General features: G+C 42.6%; 1 protein-coding gene across 1 annotated transcript in view; it reads right to left on the minus strand.

Moving 5' to 3' along the window:
* The window catches only part of LOC137345995 (complement C4-A-like), a 120641-nt gene that overhangs the window by 88320 nt on the left and 11349 nt on the right, over nucleotides 1-20972 (minus strand). Inside the window, exons 4-9 of the mRNA XM_068009291.1 lie at nucleotides 19999-20069; nucleotides 19181-19266; nucleotides 12090-12172; nucleotides 9676-9763; nucleotides 3836-3941; nucleotides 133-259 (exon numbers count right to left, since the gene is read on the minus strand). Coding sequence (XP_067865392.1) covers nucleotides 133-259; nucleotides 3836-3941; nucleotides 9676-9763; nucleotides 12090-12172; nucleotides 19181-19266; nucleotides 19999-20069 — 561 coding nt within the window. The remainder of the gene's footprint in view (nucleotides 1-132; nucleotides 260-3835; nucleotides 3942-9675; nucleotides 9764-12089; nucleotides 12173-19180; nucleotides 19267-19998; nucleotides 20070-20972) is intronic.

Raw genomic sequence — 20972 nt, forward strand, 5'->3', positions numbered from 1 at the left:
TGAGACAAGGACAGAGGTGGAATCATCAGTGGAATTAAAAATGGAGAATAAACGTGCCCTCATCACCGACGACCACACCCTGACGAATAAAACATGTCTAAAATTGGATAGAGCTACAATTAGTTCACTTACTGGATGTTTCAAAAACAGTTACCGCGATATACAGATGGTGTCCCACAAGATTCATACTTTCCAAAGGTTTGATATTTTCCAATAACATTTTTGTTGTTAGGGAAGACATCACCACCCCGTTCTTGATCTATAAGTGAGTATCAATGTGTATATTATCCAACGACAATTCAGTGCATGCATTTTCTTCCTTCTTACTCCATTTAACTGTGAACGTGACCCTAAACTAGGCTTACAATAAATTATTGAAGGCCTTGTTAAAATAGTTGAACAGAAAATTTCCGATGATCCTGTTAAGCACTGATACCGGGCCCGTCCACGATGTGAGTTAGAGGCGGAATTCTAGAGTATAAACATTGAACATAATTGGCAAAATAGCCGAATAAAGTACTTCAAACAAATGTATTCGGGTAGAAATTCGTTTCGGGCTGTGGCAGAAAAGGGGTGATATTGGATCATCCATCCAATATACACAGTCTGATGTTAGTTCCATAGAATTGAATATCAGACGCTGCACGTAACGGGCCACCGATCCTTTACCGCCCGTCTTGCGCCACCCTCCGAGACGAATTTCTACCCCATTATGTTTTCTCAATCTAATATCATCATTTATCATTTTAATTCTTTTATTTCAAAATTATGCCTCTGTGCTCCCGTGCGTTCGATAAGAAATTACCCATCGCGATTAAAATTGGTAACTTGCAATTTAGGTGCCCGGAGTCAGTAAAATATGAGTGATACCAGCTTCAGACAATTTATTTTCCTGTTCAGAATTATGTCCGCGCAACTCCTTTTCTTTATTGTAGACTTGTGGCTATTATCGATTCTCCCATTGTGTCCTGGTTCTCTCAGGACTGAGATGAGGAGAAATTCAGACTGAAATGAGGAGAAATTACTACACTCAAAGAGTTGTGAATATTTGGCATTCTCTCCGCAGAGGGTTATAGATGCTCCATCATAGAGTATATTTAAGGCTGGGATAGACAGATTTTTAGTCTCTCAGGGAATCAACGGATATGGGGAGTAGGCAGGAAAGTGAAATCGAAGCCCACCATTAGCCGTGACCGTATTACATGGCTGGCTTCATAGGCCATATGGTCTACTTTTGCTCCCATTTCTTGTGTTCTTGTATTACAGCAATGTTGTATATTTTCTGAGCCCATGTGATTTTAAAATTACTGAAGCAATATTTTTTTTAAATTAAGGGATACAGCGCCGAAACAGGGCCACCAAGTCTGTGCCGACCAACAACCACCCATTTATACTAGTCCTATTGGGTGGCACTGTGGTGCAGTGGTTAGCACTGCAGCCTGACAGCTCTAGGGACCCGGGTTAAATTCTGGGTACTGCCTGTCCGGAGTTTGCAAGTTCTCCCTGTGACTGAGTGGGTTTTTGCCGGGTGGTCCGGTTTCCTCCCACTACCAAAGACTTGCAGGTGATAAGTAAATTGGCCATTGTAAATTGCCCCGCGTATAGGGAGATGTTAGGGAATATGGGATTACTGTCCGGTTAGTATAAATGGGTGGTTCTGGGTCGGCACAGACTCGGTGGCCCGAAGGGCCTATTTCTGTGCTGTATCTCGAAATAAATATATTAACCCCATATTACCTACAACATCCCCACCAATCTCTCTTACCTACTCCAGGGCCAATTTACCTATCAACCTGCAAGTCTTTGGCTGTGCGAGGAAACCAGAGCACCTGGCAGAAACCCACTCAGCCACGGGGAGAACTTGCAAACTCCGCACAGACAGTACCCAGAACTGAACAAAGAACAAAGAAAATTACAGCACAGGAACAGGCCCTTCGGCCCTCCAAGCCTGCGCCGATCCAGATCCTCTATCTAAACATGTCGCCTATTTTCTAAGGGTCTGTATCTCTTTGCTTCCTGCCCATTCATGTATCTGTCTAGATACATCTTAAAAGACGCTATCATGCCCGAATCTACCACCTCCGCTGGCAACGCGTTCCAGGCACCCACCACCCTCTGCATAAAGAACTTTCCATGCATATCCCCCCTAAACTTTTCCCCTCTCACTTTGAACTCGTGACCCCTAGTAATTGAATCCCCCACTCTGGGAAAAAACTTCTTGCTATCCACCCGGTCTATACCTCTCATGATTTTGTACACCTCAATCAGGTCCCCCCTCAACCTCCGTCTTTCTAATGAAAATAATCCGAATCTACTCAACCTCTCTTCATAGCTAGCGACCTCCATACCAGGCAACATCTTGGTGAACCTCCTCTGCACCCTCTCCAAAGCATCTACATCCTTTTGGGAATGTGGCGACCAGAACTGCACGCAGTATTCCAAATGTGGCCGAACCAAAGTCTTATACAACTGTAACATGACCTGCCAACTCTTGTACTCAATACCCCGTCCAATGAAGGAAAGCATGCCGTATGCCTTCTTGACCACTCTATTGACCTGCGTTGCCACCTTCAGGGAACAATGGATCTGAACACCCAAATCTCTCTGTACATCAATTTTCCCCAGGACTTTTCCATTTACTGTATAGTTCACTCTTGAATTGGATCTTCCAAAATGCATCACCTCGCATTTGCCGATTGAACTCCATCTGCCATTTCTCTGCCCAACTCTCCAATCTATTTATATTCTGCTGTATTCTCTGACAGTCCCCTTTACTATCTGCTACTCCACCAATCTTAGTGTCGTCTGCAAACTTACTAATCAGACCACCTATACTTTCCTCCAAATCATTTATGTATATCACAAACAACAGTGGTCCCAGCACGGATCCCTGTGGAACACCACTGGTCACACGTCTCCATTTTGAGAAACTCCCTTCCACTGCTACTCTCTGTCTCCTGTTGCCCAGCCAGTTCTTTATCCATCTAGCTGGTACACCCTGGACCCCATACGACTTCACTTTCTCCATCAGCCTACCATGGGGAACCTTATCAAATGCCTTACTGAAGTCCTCATCAATCAACTTTGTCACTTCCTCAAAGAATTCTATTATGTTGGTAAGACATGATCTTCCCTGCACAAAACCATGTTGCCTATCACTGATAAGCCAATTTTCTTCCAAATGGGAATAGATCCTATCACTCAGTATCTTCTCCAGCAGCTTCCCTACCACTGACGTCAGGCTCACTGGTCTGTAATTACCTGGATTTTCCCTGCTACCCTTCTTAAACAAGGGAACAACATTAACGATTCTCCAGTCCTCCGGGACCTCGCCCGTGTTTAAGGATGCTGCAAAGCTATTTCCTCTCTCGCTTCCCTCAGTAACCTGGGATAGATCCCATCCGGACCTGGGGACTTGTCCACCTTAATGCCTTTTAGAATACCCAACACTTCCTCCCTCCTTATGCCGACTTGACCTAGAGTAATCAGACATCTGTCCCGAACCTCAACATCCGTCATGTCCCTCTCCTTGGTGAATACCGATGCAAAGTACTCGTTTAAAATCTCACCCATTTTCTCTGACTCCACGCATAACTTTCCTCCTTTGTCCTTGAGTGGGCCAATCCTTTACCCTCTTGCTCCTTATATATGAACCGAGGTCACTGGAGCTGTGAGGCTGCTGTGCTAACCACTTTGCCACCAATATATCTTGCTAATAGTTTTTTCTTCAGTTAAACATTTATTTAATGGAACAGCAAGTAACAACGAATTCCTATTTCTCAAGTAGTACTTCCTGCCTTTCGGCGCCAGTTTCTGAAGGTGGGAATATTCTCACCTGCAGCTGTTGTTCCAGTCCCCGTAAGTAGGTATTATTCTTCATTTCGTCAATAATTTCGAATCTCACATATGCCATTCCTTCCACAGCCTTTCCGTATACATGGCTTTAGCAAATAATCAACAGATAGACACGTTACTTAAAATAAATCGCTCATTGTTTTAAAATGCCGAATGAAGGAACAGAACCCAAAGATTTCCAGTTTTGGTCCATTATTTCTGTGAGTTCTCATCTCTGTTGCATAGGCGGATTGCAATTTGTCACAATAGAATACAGAAAGGGAGGGCAAAACCAGTCAGAATTTTCCACTTCACTGGGAAAAAATGATCAGTTACAATTGTTAAAATATTGAAATATTATTTTACTTCAGCACACTACAGAGGATAATTCTGACGTCCTTGTAGTGCTCCCAAGATCCATTTCGTTGTTCGTAAGACAATTGAAGTTTTAAGGTAAGGAGCTCAAGCTCCTTTGGGTGGCATAGTGGTGCAGTGGTTAGCACCACAGCCTCACAGCTCCAGCGACCCGGGTTCAATTCAAGATACTGCCTGTGTGGAATTTGCAGTTTCTTCTTGTGTCTGCGTGGGTTTTCTCCAGGTGCTCCGGTTTCCTCCGACATGCCAAAGACTTGCAGGTTGGTAGGTAAATTGGCCATTATAAATTGCCCCTAGTATAGATAAGTGGCAGGGAAATATAGGGACAGGTGGGGATGTGGTAGGAATATAGGATTAGTATAAAATGGGTGGTTGATGGTCGGTACAGACTCGGTGGGCCGAAGGGTCTGCTTCAGTGCTGTACCTCTAAACTTAACCTGACCAATGTTCCATGCATGGTTATATATAGCTGAAGCTTCTGCAGAAGTTTAGTGAAGAAAGTTCTGGGTAAAGCAAAACCAAAACAGAGGTCTTGGAGGTGAACTTGGGCAATATTTTTTAAAAAGCAAATATTATATCTACATTGAAAAATCGCATCGAGGCAAGTACTGTGAATAACAGAATCTTTTCAAATGCTGGACTGGAGGGCAATCTGCATATCAGCATAATAAGAATTTAACATGGGACAGCGTAGGGATTCTATGAGGCTATAAGGCTATTATGGAAAGATGTAGGAGCAACAGGGTGGTGGTGATAGGAGATTTTAATTTTCCCAACATTGACTGGGATTCACTTAGTGTTAGAGGTCCAGATGGAGCAGAATTTGTAAGGAGCATCCAGGAGGGTTTTCTAGAGCAGTATGTTAATAGTCCAACTCGGGAAGGGGCCATACTGGACCTGGTGTTGGGGAATGAGCCCGGCCAGGTGGTTGAAGTTTCAGTAGGGGACTACTTTGGGAATAGTGATCACAATTCCGTAAGTTTTAGAATACACATGGACAAAGACGAGAGTGGTCCTAAAGGAAGAGTGCTAAATTGGGGGAAGGCCAACTATACCAAAATTCGGCAGGAGCTGGGGAATGTAGATTGGGAGCAACTGTTTGAAGGTAAAGCCACATTTGATATGTGGAAGGCTTTTAAAGAGAGGTTGATTAGCGTGCAGGAGAGACATGTTCCTGTGAAAATGAGGGATAGAAATGGCAAGATTAGGGAACCATGGATGACTGGTGAAATTGTGAGACTAGCTAAAAGGAAAAAGGAAGCATACATAAGGTCGAGGAGGCTGAAGAAAGACGATGCTTTGAAAGAATATCGGGAAGTAGGACCAATCTGAAACGAGGAATTAAGAGGGCTAAAAGGGGTCATGAAATATCTTTAGCAAACAGGGTTAAGGAAAATCCCAAAGCCTTTTATTCATATATAAGGAGCAAGAGGGCAACTAGAGAAAGGATTGGCCCACTCAAGGACAAAGGAGGAAAGTTATGCGTGGAGTCAGAGAAAATGGGTGAGATTCTAAACGAGTACTTTGCATCGGTATTCACCGAGGAGAGGGACATGACGGATGTTGAGGTTCGGGACAGATGTCTGATTACTCTAGGTCAAGTCGGCATAAGGAGGGAGGAAGTGTTGGGTATTCTAAAAGGCATTAAGGTGGACAAGTCCCCAGGTCCAGATGGAATCTATCCCAAGTTACTGAGGGAAGAGAGAGAGGAAATAGCTGGGGCCTTAACAGATATCTTTGCAGCATCCTTAAACACGGGTGAGGTCCCGGAGGACTGGAGAATTGCTAATGTTGTCCCCTTGTTTAAGAATGGTAGCAGGGAAAATCCAGGTAACTATAGACCAGTGAGCCTGACGTCAGTGGTAGGGAAGCTGCTGGAGAAGATACTGAGGGATAGGATCTATTCCCATTTGGAAGAAAATTGGCTTATCAGTGATGCGCAACATGGTTTTGTGCAGGGAAGGTCATGTCTTACCAACTTAATAGAATTCTTTGTGGAAGTGACAAAGTTGATTGATGAGGGAAGGGCTGTAGATGTCATATACATGGACTTCAGTAAGGCATTTGATAAGGTTCCCCATGGTAGGCTGATGGAGAAAGTGAAGTCGCATGGGTTCCAGGGTGTACCAGCTAGATGGATAAAGAACTGGCTGGGCAACAGGAGACAGAGAGTAGCAGTGGAAGGGAGTTTCTCAAAATGGAGACGTGTAACCAGTGGTGTTCCACAGGGATCCGTGCTGGGACCACTGTTGTTTGTGATATAAATAAATGATTTGGAGGAAAGTATAGGTGGTCTGATTAGCAAGTTTGCAGACGACACTAAGATTGGTGGAGTAGCAGATAGTGAAGGGGACTGTCAGAGAATACAGCAGAATATAAATAGATTGGAGAGTTGGGCAGAGAAATGGCAGATGGAGTTTAATCAGGGCAAATGTGAGGTGATGCATTTTGGAAGATCCAATTCAAGAGTGAATTATACAGTAAATGGAAAAGTCCTGGGGAAAATTGATGTACAGAAAGATTTGAGTGTTCAGGTCCATTGTTCCCTGAAGGTGGCAACGCAGGTCAATAGAGTGGTCAAGAAGGCATACGGCATGCTTTCCTTCATCGGACGGGGTATTGAGTACAAGAGTTGGCAGGTCATGTTACAGTTGTATAAGACTTTGGTTCGGCCACATTTGGAATACTGCGTGCAGTTCTGGTCGCGACATTACCAAAATGATGTGGATGCTTTGGACAAGGTGCAGAGGAGGTTCACCAGGATGTTGCCTGGTATGGAGGTCGCTAGCTATGAAGAGAGGTTGAGTAGATTAGGATTATTTTCATTAGAAAGACGGAGGTTGAGGGGGGACCTGATTGAGGTGTACAAAATCATGAGAGGTCTCGACCGGGTGGATAGCAAGAAGTTTTTTCCCAGAGTGGGGGATTCAATTACTGGGGGTCACGAGTTCAAAGTGAGAGGGGAAAAGTTTAGGGGGGATATGCGTGGAAAGTTCTTTATGCAGAGGGTGGTGGGTGCCTGGAACGCGTTGCCAGCGGAGGTGGTAGACGCGGGCACGATAGCGTCTTTTAAGATGTATCTAGACAGATACATGAATGGGCAGGAAGCAAAGAGATACAGACCCTTAGAAAATAGGCGACATGTTTAGATAGAGGATCTGGATCGGCGCAGGCTTGGAGGGCCGAAGGGCCTGTTCCTATGCTATAATTTTCTTTGTTCTTTGTTCTTTGCTATGCTCATTTTCTACTTCACTTCGACTTGCAAGAGCCTTTTGACAATGTCCCAATTGGTAAACTCTCAAAGCCACAACAAAATAAAGGAAGAACATGGGTATGAAAGAAACACATAGCTAAACTTTCGGCAGAACAAGAGCTTGCATTTATAGAGTGTCGCTAATTTAGTAAAACATCTGAATCCATAATAGTATATTCAGACAACGTGAGCCACCTAAGGCAATATTAGGACAGATGACCAAAGGTTTGGTCAAAGAGATAGGTTCTAAAGAGGGTCTTAAAGGAGAGAGAGAGAGTGGCATACAGGTTTGGTGATGGATTTCCACAGCTTAGTGGCTTGTCAGATGAAAGCACGGCTACCAATGGTGGAATCCAGGGACGCACAATGGGCCAGAATTGGGGGAAAGCAGATTTCTCAGAGGGTTGTAGTGCTGGAGGAGATTCCATAGATAATGAGGGGCAAGGCCATGGATGGCAAGTGAACTCTGATTGTTAGAGGCATTGCAATGGAGAATGCACAAGTTTATGGTGACTGACAAACAACTGTCAACCAATCAGCACTCTCTTCTCATACAGTATAAAGTTGTTGTTTTCCCTTATATTGGTGTTCTTGCAGATTGCCCTGGTGAGTGCAAGAGGAAAGGCTTCGACAACATATCTCTATTTTCAGCAATACTCGAGTTCTCTGCTACCAAACGACTATAAGGATGAGAGTTTTAAATTTGAGGTGTTGCTGGACTGGAAGCCAATGGAGCTCAACGACGACAAGAGTGATTGGTGAACGTGTCATGCTACAGGTTTGGATACAGGTAGCAGAGTTTTCGACGAGTTGAAGTTTTGGAGGGTGCAAGATGACAGTATAGCTAGGAGAGCATTGAAATAATCAAGTTTGGAAATGATAAAGGCATGGATGAGGGTTTCAACATCACATGGACTGTGGCAGGGCCAGAAGCTTATAATATTACATAAGTGGATGCTCGTGTCTTCTTGCACAATCATGGCCGATCACTGTATTACCTCCGACGCTTGAAAGTCTCTATTGTGCCTTAGTTTACAGAACTGATCACAACTTGCAAAGTGTGGACTGACCAGAGCACCTTACAGTTTGAACATGACATTCCGAACTTATATTTTACTGTTTTTGGGATGCAAATCTGCACTCAATCTATTTTTCTGTTTGCTGCTCAGAATTTTGCTGACAACCAATTAAAGATTTTGAGTAGGGCTTGCATTGTGGTGCATTTGCACGTACTGGAAGCATTAAGTAATACTGGAAGTATTAATACCCAGGGCCCTGTTATTTGCAGACAGAAAGAATATGTACAAACATTGCACCTGTTTCAGCTGAACGAAATAAGTGACAGCCATTCGCTGGTTCATTCCTCAGGACAATGCCTTGACCAATCAGTGTCAAGTTGCCTGTTTTAAATTTTAAACAAAGCTTGGCAGTTAACTGTCAGTCACTGTAAACCGGTGCATTCTCCATGGCAACGCTTCTACCAATCAGAGTTCACTTGCCAATCAGCATTCTCTTCTCGTGCAGTATAAGTTGCTGTTTTTTTTTACATTGGTTATTATTGCAATTGTCCCGATGGGTGCAAGACGAAAAGCTTTGATAAGGTGTCTCTATTTTCAGCAACTAAAGGACTATTCACTCATTAGTCAAGTGGAAGGGTACAGCTGCAACAACATGCACGGAGCTCAACGTCCTCAGTTGACCACCAACACACTGTGGCTTCAGTATGTTGCGTCAACATGTAGTAACTTACCAATCTTCCTTTGACAGGGCCTCCTGGCTTTGCAGCCTCTGAAACCGAGAAGGCCAGGAACAGTAACATTGTGGAAACACCGTGATCTCCTTGCGTACAATCCACCCTTAACCTAACTTGGAAAATTGTCCACGTTCGTTGATAGTCACTGCATCAAAAGTCTGGATTTCCCAATCTGACACATTTGGAGGAGAAACGTCAACATAAGAGTTGCAACAACTCAAGCAAAGCATGCCCACCATTTCAAGCCACGACGGATAGGCAGTGAATGTTAACTTGTTAGCATTTCTCACGTGCTAAGAACATTTAAGAAATCGAATTCAACTGAGGACAGGAATGATTTTCAACTCGCTACTCTGGTGTAAAACTGGTTTTGCGGATTGGACGCCTATTAGAGGCCACGCAATTTCCGTGGCAGCGGTAATATTAGTACGATGTTATTAGATAACTATAATTTACTTACTCTGCCAAGATTTTGAATTTGAATTCGTCCTTTGTTATCAGGAAAAACATTTCCTCCGCTTTCACCTCGACCTTGAAACTAGGGAGAACTTTGAAACATGATTTAATCAAACATAAACAAACATAGTCATAGCATTTGTTTTTAGAACATAGAACAGTACAGCACAATGCAGGCCCTTCGGCCCACGATGTTGTGCCGAACCTTTAACCTACTCTAAGATCAAACTAACTACCTACCCTTCATTCTACTATCATCCATGTACCTATCCAAGAGTCGCTTAAATGCCCCTAATGTATCTGCTTACACTACCACCGCTGGCAGCGCATTACACGCACCCACCACTCTGTGTAAAGAACCTACCTCTGACATCTCCCCGAAACCTTCCTCCAATCACCTTAAAATTATGCCCCCTAGTGATAGCCCTTTCAACCCTAAGAAAAAGTCTCTGACTATCCACTCTATCTATGCCTCTCATCATCTTGTACCCTTCTGTCAAGTCACCTCTCATCCTTCTTCGCTCCAATGAGAAAAGCCCTAGCTTCCTCAATCTTTCTTCATAGGACATGCCCTCCAGTCCAGGCAGCATCCTGGTAAATCTCCTCTGCACCCTCTCTAAAGCTTCCACATCCTTCCTATAATGAGGTGACCAGAACTGAACACAATATTCCAAGTGTGGTCGAACCAGGGCCTTATAGAGCTGCAGCATAATCTCGCGGCTCTTAAACTCAATCCCCCGTTAATGAAAGCTAACACACCATACGCCTTCTTAACAACCCTATCAGCTTGGGTGGCAACTTTAAGCGATCCATGGACATGGACCCCAAGATCCCTCTGTTCCTCCACACTACCAAGAATCCTGTCTTTAAGCCTGTATTCCGCATTCAAATTCGACCTTCCAAAATGAATCACTTCACACTTTTCCAGGTTGAACTCCATCTGTCACTTCTCAGCCCAGCTCTGCATCCTATCAATGTCCCGTTACAACCTACAACAGGCCTCCACACTATCCACAACTCCAGCAACCTTCGTGTCATCGGCAAACTTGCTAACCCAGCCTTCCACTTCCTCATCCAAGTCATTTATAAAAATCACAAAGAGCAGAGGTCCCAGAACAGATCCTTGTGAAACACCACTGGTCACCGAGCTCCATGCTGAATACTTTCCATCTACTACCACCCTCTGACTTCTATGGGCTCGCCAATTTTGCATCCAATTTTGGAAAATTCAATCTTTAAGTTGTAGCTAAGTTGTTACCACAATCAAGAAAACGTGCCAAGCATTTACCTTCCGCAGATAGAATATTAACCACAAAATTACAAGTGGTAACTTTAACATTTTATGGCAAGCTAAACCGGACGATATCAGATGGCACCAATTAGACATCACCCCTGATTTAATTTCCATTGTGGTCAGTAATTCAGGAGGTGCAAAAGTGCGGCCCATCCGATATTGCCTGGTTCACTCCATGGGCAGACGATAAAGTTACCCCACAATGTGCTAAATTATCCATGCTATTCCATGTAAATCCAAAATTAAAAGTGCCTTCCTTCGACAAAACAGAGAAAAAACATTGTTGATAACTTTTAAAGCATTCCTTTCGTACTATGAATTGCACTGTATTGGCACCGGTGAGGTTAAAATTGTATTGTGGGCCAAACCTGCAGGGAACTTAACATATTAGCCATACAAAAATGCCATTACTTTATCATTGATTGATTCGTGTTTCTTCCGACGAAATCTCGCTCAAATTTCAGGGACAAAAATTTTAAAACTATTTGTTTTAGAATATTTGCCACAGGTATCACTTCTCAGCATACTGTAGAATAGTTGGATAACTGCTTACAAAGCATATGACTGGAAAGCACCAGGCCTTATTTATTTATAATGCATACTGCATTCATGTAACTTGCATAACTGAAGCAATCTTACCTCAAAACATGTACCCTGTGCTGTTCAGCCAATGCTTGTTTTTTTTTTAAATCCTGAATCTCCCGTTACGGTTTAACATGTTTCAATATAGCTGTCTGGTATAAGAGCAGATCACCCGCCAGTTATGGAGCCCGATCATCGTCAATGCAAACAAAAATCAGGGGAGGTGTAAACAGGGCAGCTGCTCCATACTTCCCTTCGCGGTGAAAGTGAAACTTCACCTCGTGGACTGTCCTCCCAAGAAATGACTGCGGAAACTAATCCCATACATAGATGTAGACAGCCAGACAACTAGTGGTGTAATGGATCTCTTCCTTGTCTTTATGAACTTTGGATATATGACTGAGGCATTTTTTTTGCCAATCAACAATCTGAGATCATTTTACGCATATTTTAAAACCTTCCAACGTAACTGGAATACTTGGCAACTGAAAATGGATCATGATTTTTTTCTTTGTATATGTAAACGAGTTAATAAGTGTTACCGAATTTCTTGACCTCAAATTGGGTGGATACCACGTACATTGGTGAATCGTCAAACTGCGCCTCAATTCGCCAATTGCCAGGCCTGTTTAGGAAAGGTAAACAGAACATTCTTCAGTGCTTATCTCGACTTTATCCTGCGATTGTTACACCTTGATGATAAAAATATATAGGGAAGATAAATGTGTGGGGAGAAGTGTTAAACAGAGATATCTCCTGTTTCACACCCCACCTGATATTCAGTTCCATTGACGTCTAATGGGCGGCGCAAATGAGATGGCCGTTTACGCCCAAGTCGAATACATTTAGCGGAATTCTTCAGTGGTGGTAATTTTAACTTTTAACAGAGGCTGTAAGACAGGTGATAACGAACTGACAGAGCATTTCATACCCGATTTCCGTTACCTTCTATGGAAAAGTGAATTTGGAGAGACGTAAAGCTGACTGCGGTTTTCCATCAACAATTTTAGTCCAGAGAGAAAAGTTAAAATTGACCCACATTATTTCTTACACCACAATGTTCAGCGAATGCGAATCAAACTGTTGTGGTGGTGAACCTACGCCTAATTCCCGGAGAGAGTGTATCACTTAGCCCAGGTGCACAGTTAAGATGTCGGTGATCCAGTGCAGCACATGCTTCCCTTTTCTGTGTGTTTACGCAGACGGTCTAATCACATGATCTCTTTGGCCGGATTTTTTAGTCAGCGGTGAAACAACAGCGTTTGCTGCTGATGCACAGAGAAATACGAACTCACCCGGTTCATTGGCCTTCAGCGTGAACTTGCACTTTTTGCTGCAGCCTGCTCCATCCTCCAAACAGCCACTTACCGAAGAAGCCGCGCCTCCTAGAGACGTCACAAGCTGGACACGCCCCTTGAGGGCGGTCTTCAGCTCAAAGGCAGGTGAGCGTTTTATTATGATTTGAAATACGTTTGAACACTTTAAACAACTGTTATAAACTTTTAAATACACTGTGATAGACGTTTAAATTCTGAAACAGGCGAGAAGGGAAGACGAGACAGGGAGGGAGGGAGACAGATGGAGAGAGACAGAAAGGGAGGCACAGAGCCTGATACAGAGAGGGAGAGAAACTGGGGAAGAGACCCTAGACACTGAGAGAAGGAGACAGAGAGAACAGACACCAGACCCTGTGTGAAGAAATGTGACTTTTCTCAATTAATTGATAGATTTGCTCAGCGGAAATAACGGGATGAACTTGGTGAAAGGCGACTTTCCTGAAACTAACCCCCCCATAGGCGTTCTGGTTTCATGTCCTTACCAAGGATTATAGAGGAGAACTTTGAAGAATGAGAGCTTGAGATATTATTTAATTGTTATTAACTGATCCGAATTTAATGTATGGCAGTAAGCACGAGGGAGCTGTGGAACACTGAAAATACACAACTTGTGACCTGACCGTCTAACCTTTGAATGTGTGAAACGTGTCTCGTCTTCGTATTGACCTGTTTAGAATGAAAGTCAGGAGTTCTTTTTAAAAACATATATTTGTCAGAACATATATTTCAAGGAAATGCATCTTTTACAAGTAGTCCTTAGAGGGACGAAAGGAGAAAATGACCGATAACAAGGTTAGCAGACACAATTTTAAATTGCCTTCCTCTGTCCGCTTTCTTAAACTCATGGTTCGTGTCTCTTGTTAAAAGGGGAACAAACGAACTTCACATGACCTTGTTAAGCATTCATTTGCCAATGTCACCAACACTAGCATTGTATTGCACGTGATGCATGTAGCATGTGTAGCTGTTATCTTTCCTAAATTCTAAATTGGTATCATTCAGAAGGGGAAAGAAAATTCTTAAAATGGATGGCTAATGAAACCATAATATTTGTCTTGCAAGACATTTGAGTTGTCAGAGACAAAATGATTTTTAATTCTTTATAATAATTTAAAGTATCGAACTAGATTTAATTCTGTGAAAAATCTGAAACATCGGGTAATTACGCCGATGGCACGCAAACCACTAAACTGAGGGGGTGGTGGTAGGAGGGGATAGAGCCAGGTTTGCTGGGGGGAGGTGGGGGAAGAGAACGCATGAATACGGCGAATGGAATTTTGGCGAGTTTAAAACCAAGTGCTTTCACTTCTATGTTTTGTCACATACATTCTAAGATTCGCTGGGATCCTTCTATTCATTGTAAAGTTAATTGGCTGCTCCGCTTCCCAGCAGGCTTTACGCTGCTGACATCAACTCAAAGACAAGGCAAGCAAAAATCGGTGGGCAATTAGGCCAAATTCATGCAGTGCTGGTCCCTTTCCCTTTAAAGAACGGCCTGGCAGGACAAGTATCGTACACTACTCCGGAGCACATTGAGATGCACCACAATTTCCAGTTTGCGGCTGATCTGCGATTGCTGGAAGTTGCAGTGCCCTTCAAGCTCTCAATAGCTGTTCACCGCTTTTGAGACCGTAAATTCCGGGACCTTGTGTTTGGATGGTAACAAACAGCATCTAATTGTTAAACGTAGCCACCTTCTCTTGGGGGTAGAAGGTATGAAAGAGTCCATAAGTGGCGTGCCAAAACTGTGAGTTACATTTCCAGACTCTATCGTCCATCTCTTGGCATTCAATGAAGCTATCTGGCCGATTTTTCTCTATTGAAAGGTCTCGGAGAGATATGCTGGGGAAAATTTTCTGTTTGCCATTCCATTTTGCATTAGCCCACATAAACTGACAAGTGAATAAAGTGACGATCAAACAAATTTAACTAATGGGGACTTTTGACACTCAAACACAGATTTAAACAAATCATACAAGATATTTATAGTTGAGTTGAATGGCTTGACACCTGTCCCTCGTGCCTGTCCCACTCAACATGGGTTGATATTGAACTTGATGTTCCTCTGTAAATCAAGCATTGGTGTCTGGTTTCATCCATGGGCAGTAAGGTATTTAACCCTTAGTTTTGCAACAGGTATGTTAAATCAATTCTGTAAGCGAAGCTGGCTTTTGTATCTTTACGTACTAAAGCTGACAGAAAGACTCTGGGGGGTCTGATATCTGATATCTCCTGATATAATTGTGATGCAAGATAGGTGGAAAGCCAGAGAAAATAATTTTAACTTTTGCCTATTATGTAAAATGGGTGATATAAGGGTGGTTGCTGACTATACGTTCAGTGGAAAAGAAGATCAAAAAAGGATGAGGCAGGTGGCTGATCCAATATTGCCCATTTTACACTATCGACAGAAGTTAAAATGACAGCTTATATGGGCATTAATATTGTTTCTTTGTGGTTTAAAACAGGTAACCAGTCATAGCCCTGCCCAGAATGTTAGGGTAGCTAAGCCTAAAACGAAGAACTTTCACTTTGTCAAAATGGCTGCTGAACCATTGAGTAGGATTGCTTGTTATTGAACTCTTAGTATTGCGGGGTGGAAACTGGTCTCAGACAGTAGCACAAAATGATGCTAGCGATCATTCGCCCACTCAATTTTATTCCTCATTGAGGTCAAGGGAAGTGAACATCAGGCAAAATGTAAACTGGACTTCTGATTAAAGAAGGAATCCATGGAGATCAGAACTTCATAACACCTTGTTATCTGGGTCCATGTAGCTGGCAATGACTTCTGCTTGCTTTGAGTCAGGAAACCAGTTTCAACAAGGCACCTGCGACTAGCTTGTAAAATTAGGGTACCCCCAGGTCATCTGTGCTGCATTTACAACTATTGTTAAAATCTCAGCTAACGTGCTGCTCACACTGGTTCTGAGCATGTGATTGATGTATTTTCTTCATGGCCAGCAGTTTCACCTTCATTCCCACTTGTTACTATTGATGTAACTGTCCAAAATAAGTCCAGCGATAGAAAACATAAGATCGAGTAAGCATGCAAGCCAAAAACTAAGTGATGCTTAGTTAACCTGATAAGGTTCTTTGAAGAGGTAATGGAATATATAGACAAGGGTAATGCATTAAATATCAGAAATGTTTGGACATTCAAATGAATTTCAACAGGGTACCAGACCGTAGGCTCATGGCAAAGGTAAGGGAATCTGGAATCAGGGGATAAAAAGTCGAATGACTAGCACATAGGCTAAAAACATAGCAAAGAGTAGTGGGAAAAGGTAATTATTCAGATTGGAGGAAAGTAGGTAGCAGAGTTCCATAAAGAGAAATACTGAGACCATTGCTTTTAATAATTTACGTTAATGATTTCAGCTTAGTAACAAGTAACTCAATATTAAATTTTGCAGATGATACCAAACTAGAATTATAGCTAACCCTGAGGAAGAATGCAACATGATACAAGAAGACATTAGAAATTATGTAAACTGGGCATCTAAGTGACAAATGAACTATAACATAGATGAATCTGAGGTGATGCACTTTGGTGGGAAAGTAGAAACATCATCTGCAGCTTAAAATAAGCACTGGAATTGGGTAGAATCGCAAAGGGATTTAGGAATGCAGGTCAGCAGTTCATTAAAAACAATATCGCAGGTTGATAAGTAATTAAAATGCTAGTATAACACTGGGATTTATTTCTAAGGGTATAGAATTCCTGAAGTAGTTAAGTTATGTTAAACATGTCTCGGACCCTGGAAAGGCTTCACTTAGAGTACTGTGCACAGTTCTGATCTGCATACTATAAAAACGACACAGGAACACTGCAGCTAGTGAGAGAAAAAAAAGATTTGCAAGGATGGTACCAGAACTGGGAGATTACAGCTATTGGGGAAGATTGAAAATGTTGGGAACTTTTGCTTTAGAAAGAAGACTTAGAAGAGAAGCCAATCGGGGCCTTTAAAATTAAGAATGCGTTCGACAGATTGGACGTGAAGAGAATGTTTCCACTTGTGGGTATTGCAAAACTCGGCGCCACAAATAGAAGATAGCTACTAATAAATCCAATGGGAAAATATTGAAAAATTCTTCAGTCAGGGAATAGTTAGAATGTGGAGTTCGCTACAACTACTGAGATGAAAGGACCAGCCTGGACTTCGAGGCAGCATTTGACTGTGTGGCGTCAAGGTACCTTAGTAAAATTAAAGTCAATGGGAATCAGGGAGAAAACTCCACTGGCTGGAGTCATACTATTATAAAGGAAGATGGTTGTGGTTGTTGGAGGGCAATTATCTCAGACCCAGGACATCGTTGTAGGAGTTCCTCAGAGCAGTGTTCTAGGCCCAACCATCTTCAGTTGCTTTATTAACGACCTTCTCTCCATCATAAGTTTAGTAGCTGGGATGTTTTCTCATGATTGCACGGCGTTCAGTCCCATTTGCCAATGATGTCCACATCCAATGAATGAATAAATGAAACAAGAAGTGGTTCAGGAAAATGCTTAGATGATTTAAAAAGGAAAAGTAGACGAATGCATGAGAGAAAAATGAATATGCTGAAATGGGAAAATGAAGCAGATAGAATGGGAGAAGACTCATCTGGAGTATAAATTGTAGCATGGACTAGTTCGGCCTAAGTGGCTTGTTTCTATGCCGTATATTCTGTGTAATGTCTTCAAAACTGCATACTTTTTATCGCGTCATGGGATGTTGGTGTCACTGGCAAGGCCAGCATTTGTTGTCGATCCCTAATTGCCTTTGAGAAGGTGTTGGTGAGCTGCCTTCTGGAACTGCTGCAGTCCTTGGGGTATAGGTACGATCACAGTGCTGTTAGGAAGGGAGTTCCATGATTTTGATCCAGCGACATTGAAGCAGCGGTGATATTGTTGCAAGTCAGGATGATGTGCTTTTTGTTTGTTTATTCGTTCGTGGGATGTGGGCGTCGCTGGCTGGGCTAGGATTTGTGACACATCCCGAATTGCCCTTGAACTAAATGGCATTTCAGGGTGCAGTTAAGACTCAACCACATTGCTGTGGGTCTGGAGTCACATGTAGGCCAGACCAGGTACGGACGGCAGATTTCCTTCCCTAAAGAACATCAGTGAACCAGATGTTTTTTTTTACAACAATCGTCAATGGTTTCATGGTCACCATTAGACTAGCTTTTAACTTCAGACTTTTATTAATTGAATTCGAATTTCATCATCTGGGATTCGAATCCATGTCCCCAGAGCATTAGCCTGGGCCTCTGGATTATTTGTTCAGTGACATTACTATTACACTATAGGGATCGCCAACAAACACTCCCCTAAAGGAGATGATGTTGCAGGTGCTGGTGTTCCCATGCATCTGATGCCCTTGTCCTTCTAGGTGGTCGAGGTAGTGGGTTTGGAAGGCGCTGTCAAAGGATGATTGGTGAGTTGATGTGTCCACCTTGTGGATGGTACACACTGCTGCCGCTGTGCGCTGGTGGTTCAGGAAGTGACTGTTTAAGGTGGTGGATGGGGTGCTTATCTAATGGGCTGCTTTGTCCTGGACAGTGTCCAGCTGCTGGAGTGTTGTTGGAGCTGCATCCATCCAGGTAAATGGACAGTATTCCAGCACACTCCTGACTTGTGCCTTGTAAATGGCGGCCAGGCATTGGAGACACAGAATTTCCAGCCTCTGACTTGCTCTTGTAGACATTGTATTTATGTGGCTGGTCCAGTTCAGGTTCTGGTCAAAGGTGACACCCAGGATGTTGATGGTGGAGTAATGCGTTAAAAGTCTAGGGGAATTGGTTGGACTCCCTCTTGTTGGAAATGCTCATTGCCTGGCTCGTGTAATGGAGCGAATGTTATTTTCTACTTCTCAGCCTATATCCGAATGTTGTCCAGATCTTGCTGCATGCAAGCATGGGCTGCTTCAGTATGTGAGTAGTCACGAATGGTACTGAACACTGTGCAACCACCAGCGAACATTCCCACTTCTGATCTTATGATTGAAGGAAGGCCATTGATGGAGAAGATGGATACTATTTCAATCGTTTAGATTTCTTGTTTACGCGACATGATATCGAAAACGTAATAATAATAAATAATTTGATCAGCTGTCAATGTTTTATTCTGTGAAAAGCTTATCTTGCATTTTCATGAGAACAGCTTGCTTGGTTCTTTCTGTCTTAACTAGTTGAGCAATAACCACAAAGTGCAATGGGCATCAAATCTGTAGGAACTGACGTGTTTATATTTTTTGAAAAAAATAACGTTTTCTAAAAAAAAAAATCGTTTCTCAAATATTGTTACAACTCACTGTGCGATATCCGGGATCTTCAGCGTCAGAGTGATTACCTTTCTTGACATCACGCGAAAGCTGGGAAACTGCACATTTCTGGAGTTCTAGTAGGAGAATTGAATTCATTCATATTTAGGCTTAATCACTGCTACCGTCCTCAATACTGATCATACTTGGCAACGTTTACACATAAGAACATATTTGCTAACATTTAATGAGCAAAAAGCGGTAGAATTTCCGCGGAATTGTCCGATACCTCACTGTATACTCGGCGGACCTTCAGTTAAAATCTCCAATAGGACGTGCAGCAACTATTAAGGCCGCTTGCCCCAGTGCCTGTCCAAGTTACAGTGGTGGAATCAGGAGAAACTCTTCAGAAATTGTTGGCGAAAATCCAAGGTACATGTCAAAATGATAGTAATTAAGATTCCATTGTTAATTGAAATATGATCAGTCGTGAATTTAATTAATCGGCATGTTAAAAAAGTGGTAAATAAGAATAATCGACCTGCGCAAGATATCTAGCAATCAGATATGTCACATTTGCAATTATTTCTGTTAGTTAATGCACCAATGTCCATAAATTGGAATGTAACAAAATCATATGATATGTGATTCCGTTATTTCTGCAGAGATAATTTAAAATTGCTTACCACTATAATTTCTGAATAATTTGCACTCCATTAATTACCAATGAAATAGAAAAACAAAGCTAATGTAAGGCAGCAAGCATTACATTGGAAATTGAAGTAATTCTATTTGTTCCATTCTGCCGAATCATAAACTATAGTTAAAGCGCGTGTGCTCGATGCCATATAATATCCAAATGTACTCACGTATGTAGTTATTCTAATAGCCTTGCTCACTGGTCTCATATAATGATCAAGAGTAAAGATTCTGTAACGCACTATAATGCAAAAGAAAAAAAATTGGACCCTAGCCAATACTTTGATCTCAAAAAAATTAAATCAAGTACATTTGACTGAGCTATGGCATTCGCTAAGTTAGGAAAAAAATGGGCTTCCGTGAAGTCAGTTTCAGCATTTTCCGTTCACATTTAAACGACATTTTGTAAGTGCTTGGGGCTTGGGTTGTCGAACTATCATTTTGTAAGCCTAACATAGAATCTATCTCTTTAATAGTGGGTGGGGAGGGGGAAAAGGATGGTCTCCACACATCTGCACCACCACTAGGCCACATAGCCATCTCCATAATATCGCCCAACACTGTCCTTGCCTCGGTTGCCTACATCCACTAGATCTCTGCTGTCCACCAATTCTGCCCTCTTGAGCATTCCAGATTTGAATTTCCTCACAATTGGTACCCGTGCCTCCAGCTTCCCATGTCCTAAGCTCTAGAATTGCTTTCCTAAATCTCTCTCCCTCTCTGCCTATCTTTCGACCTTTGAGGCACTCCCTCAAAACTGCCTCTTTGTCCAAGCTTTGGCCATCTGGCCTGATATCCACGGGTGTGGCTCGGTGTCAAGCTCCTGGAAAGTGCCTTCAGTCTCGTTATTATGCTGAAGGCACTATATAAATGCGGGTTGCTGTAGTTGTCCTCTGATGGAATTAATGAGCACCCACTGGGGGAAATTCGGACTTTGAGCAATAATGTAAAGGAAGCAATATCTGTTTGGCTGCCCGTTATACATTTCTCCTGATTTTCGCTTCCATGGAAGTCAATAGAAATGGAAATGGTGAGAGATGCACAAGTGGTGGCTGAGGAGGGCACAGGGAGACTGGTGAAATGGTCCAACCACATAGAAGATGATGTTTTATCCAGAGAAGTGTGAAATGATGCATTATGGAAG

This window comes from Heterodontus francisci, chromosome 29, assembly GCF_036365525.1.
Source record: "Heterodontus francisci isolate sHetFra1 chromosome 29, sHetFra1.hap1, whole genome shotgun sequence".
NCBI classification, from domain to species: Eukaryota; Metazoa; Chordata; class Chondrichthyes; order Heterodontiformes; family Heterodontidae; genus Heterodontus; species Heterodontus francisci.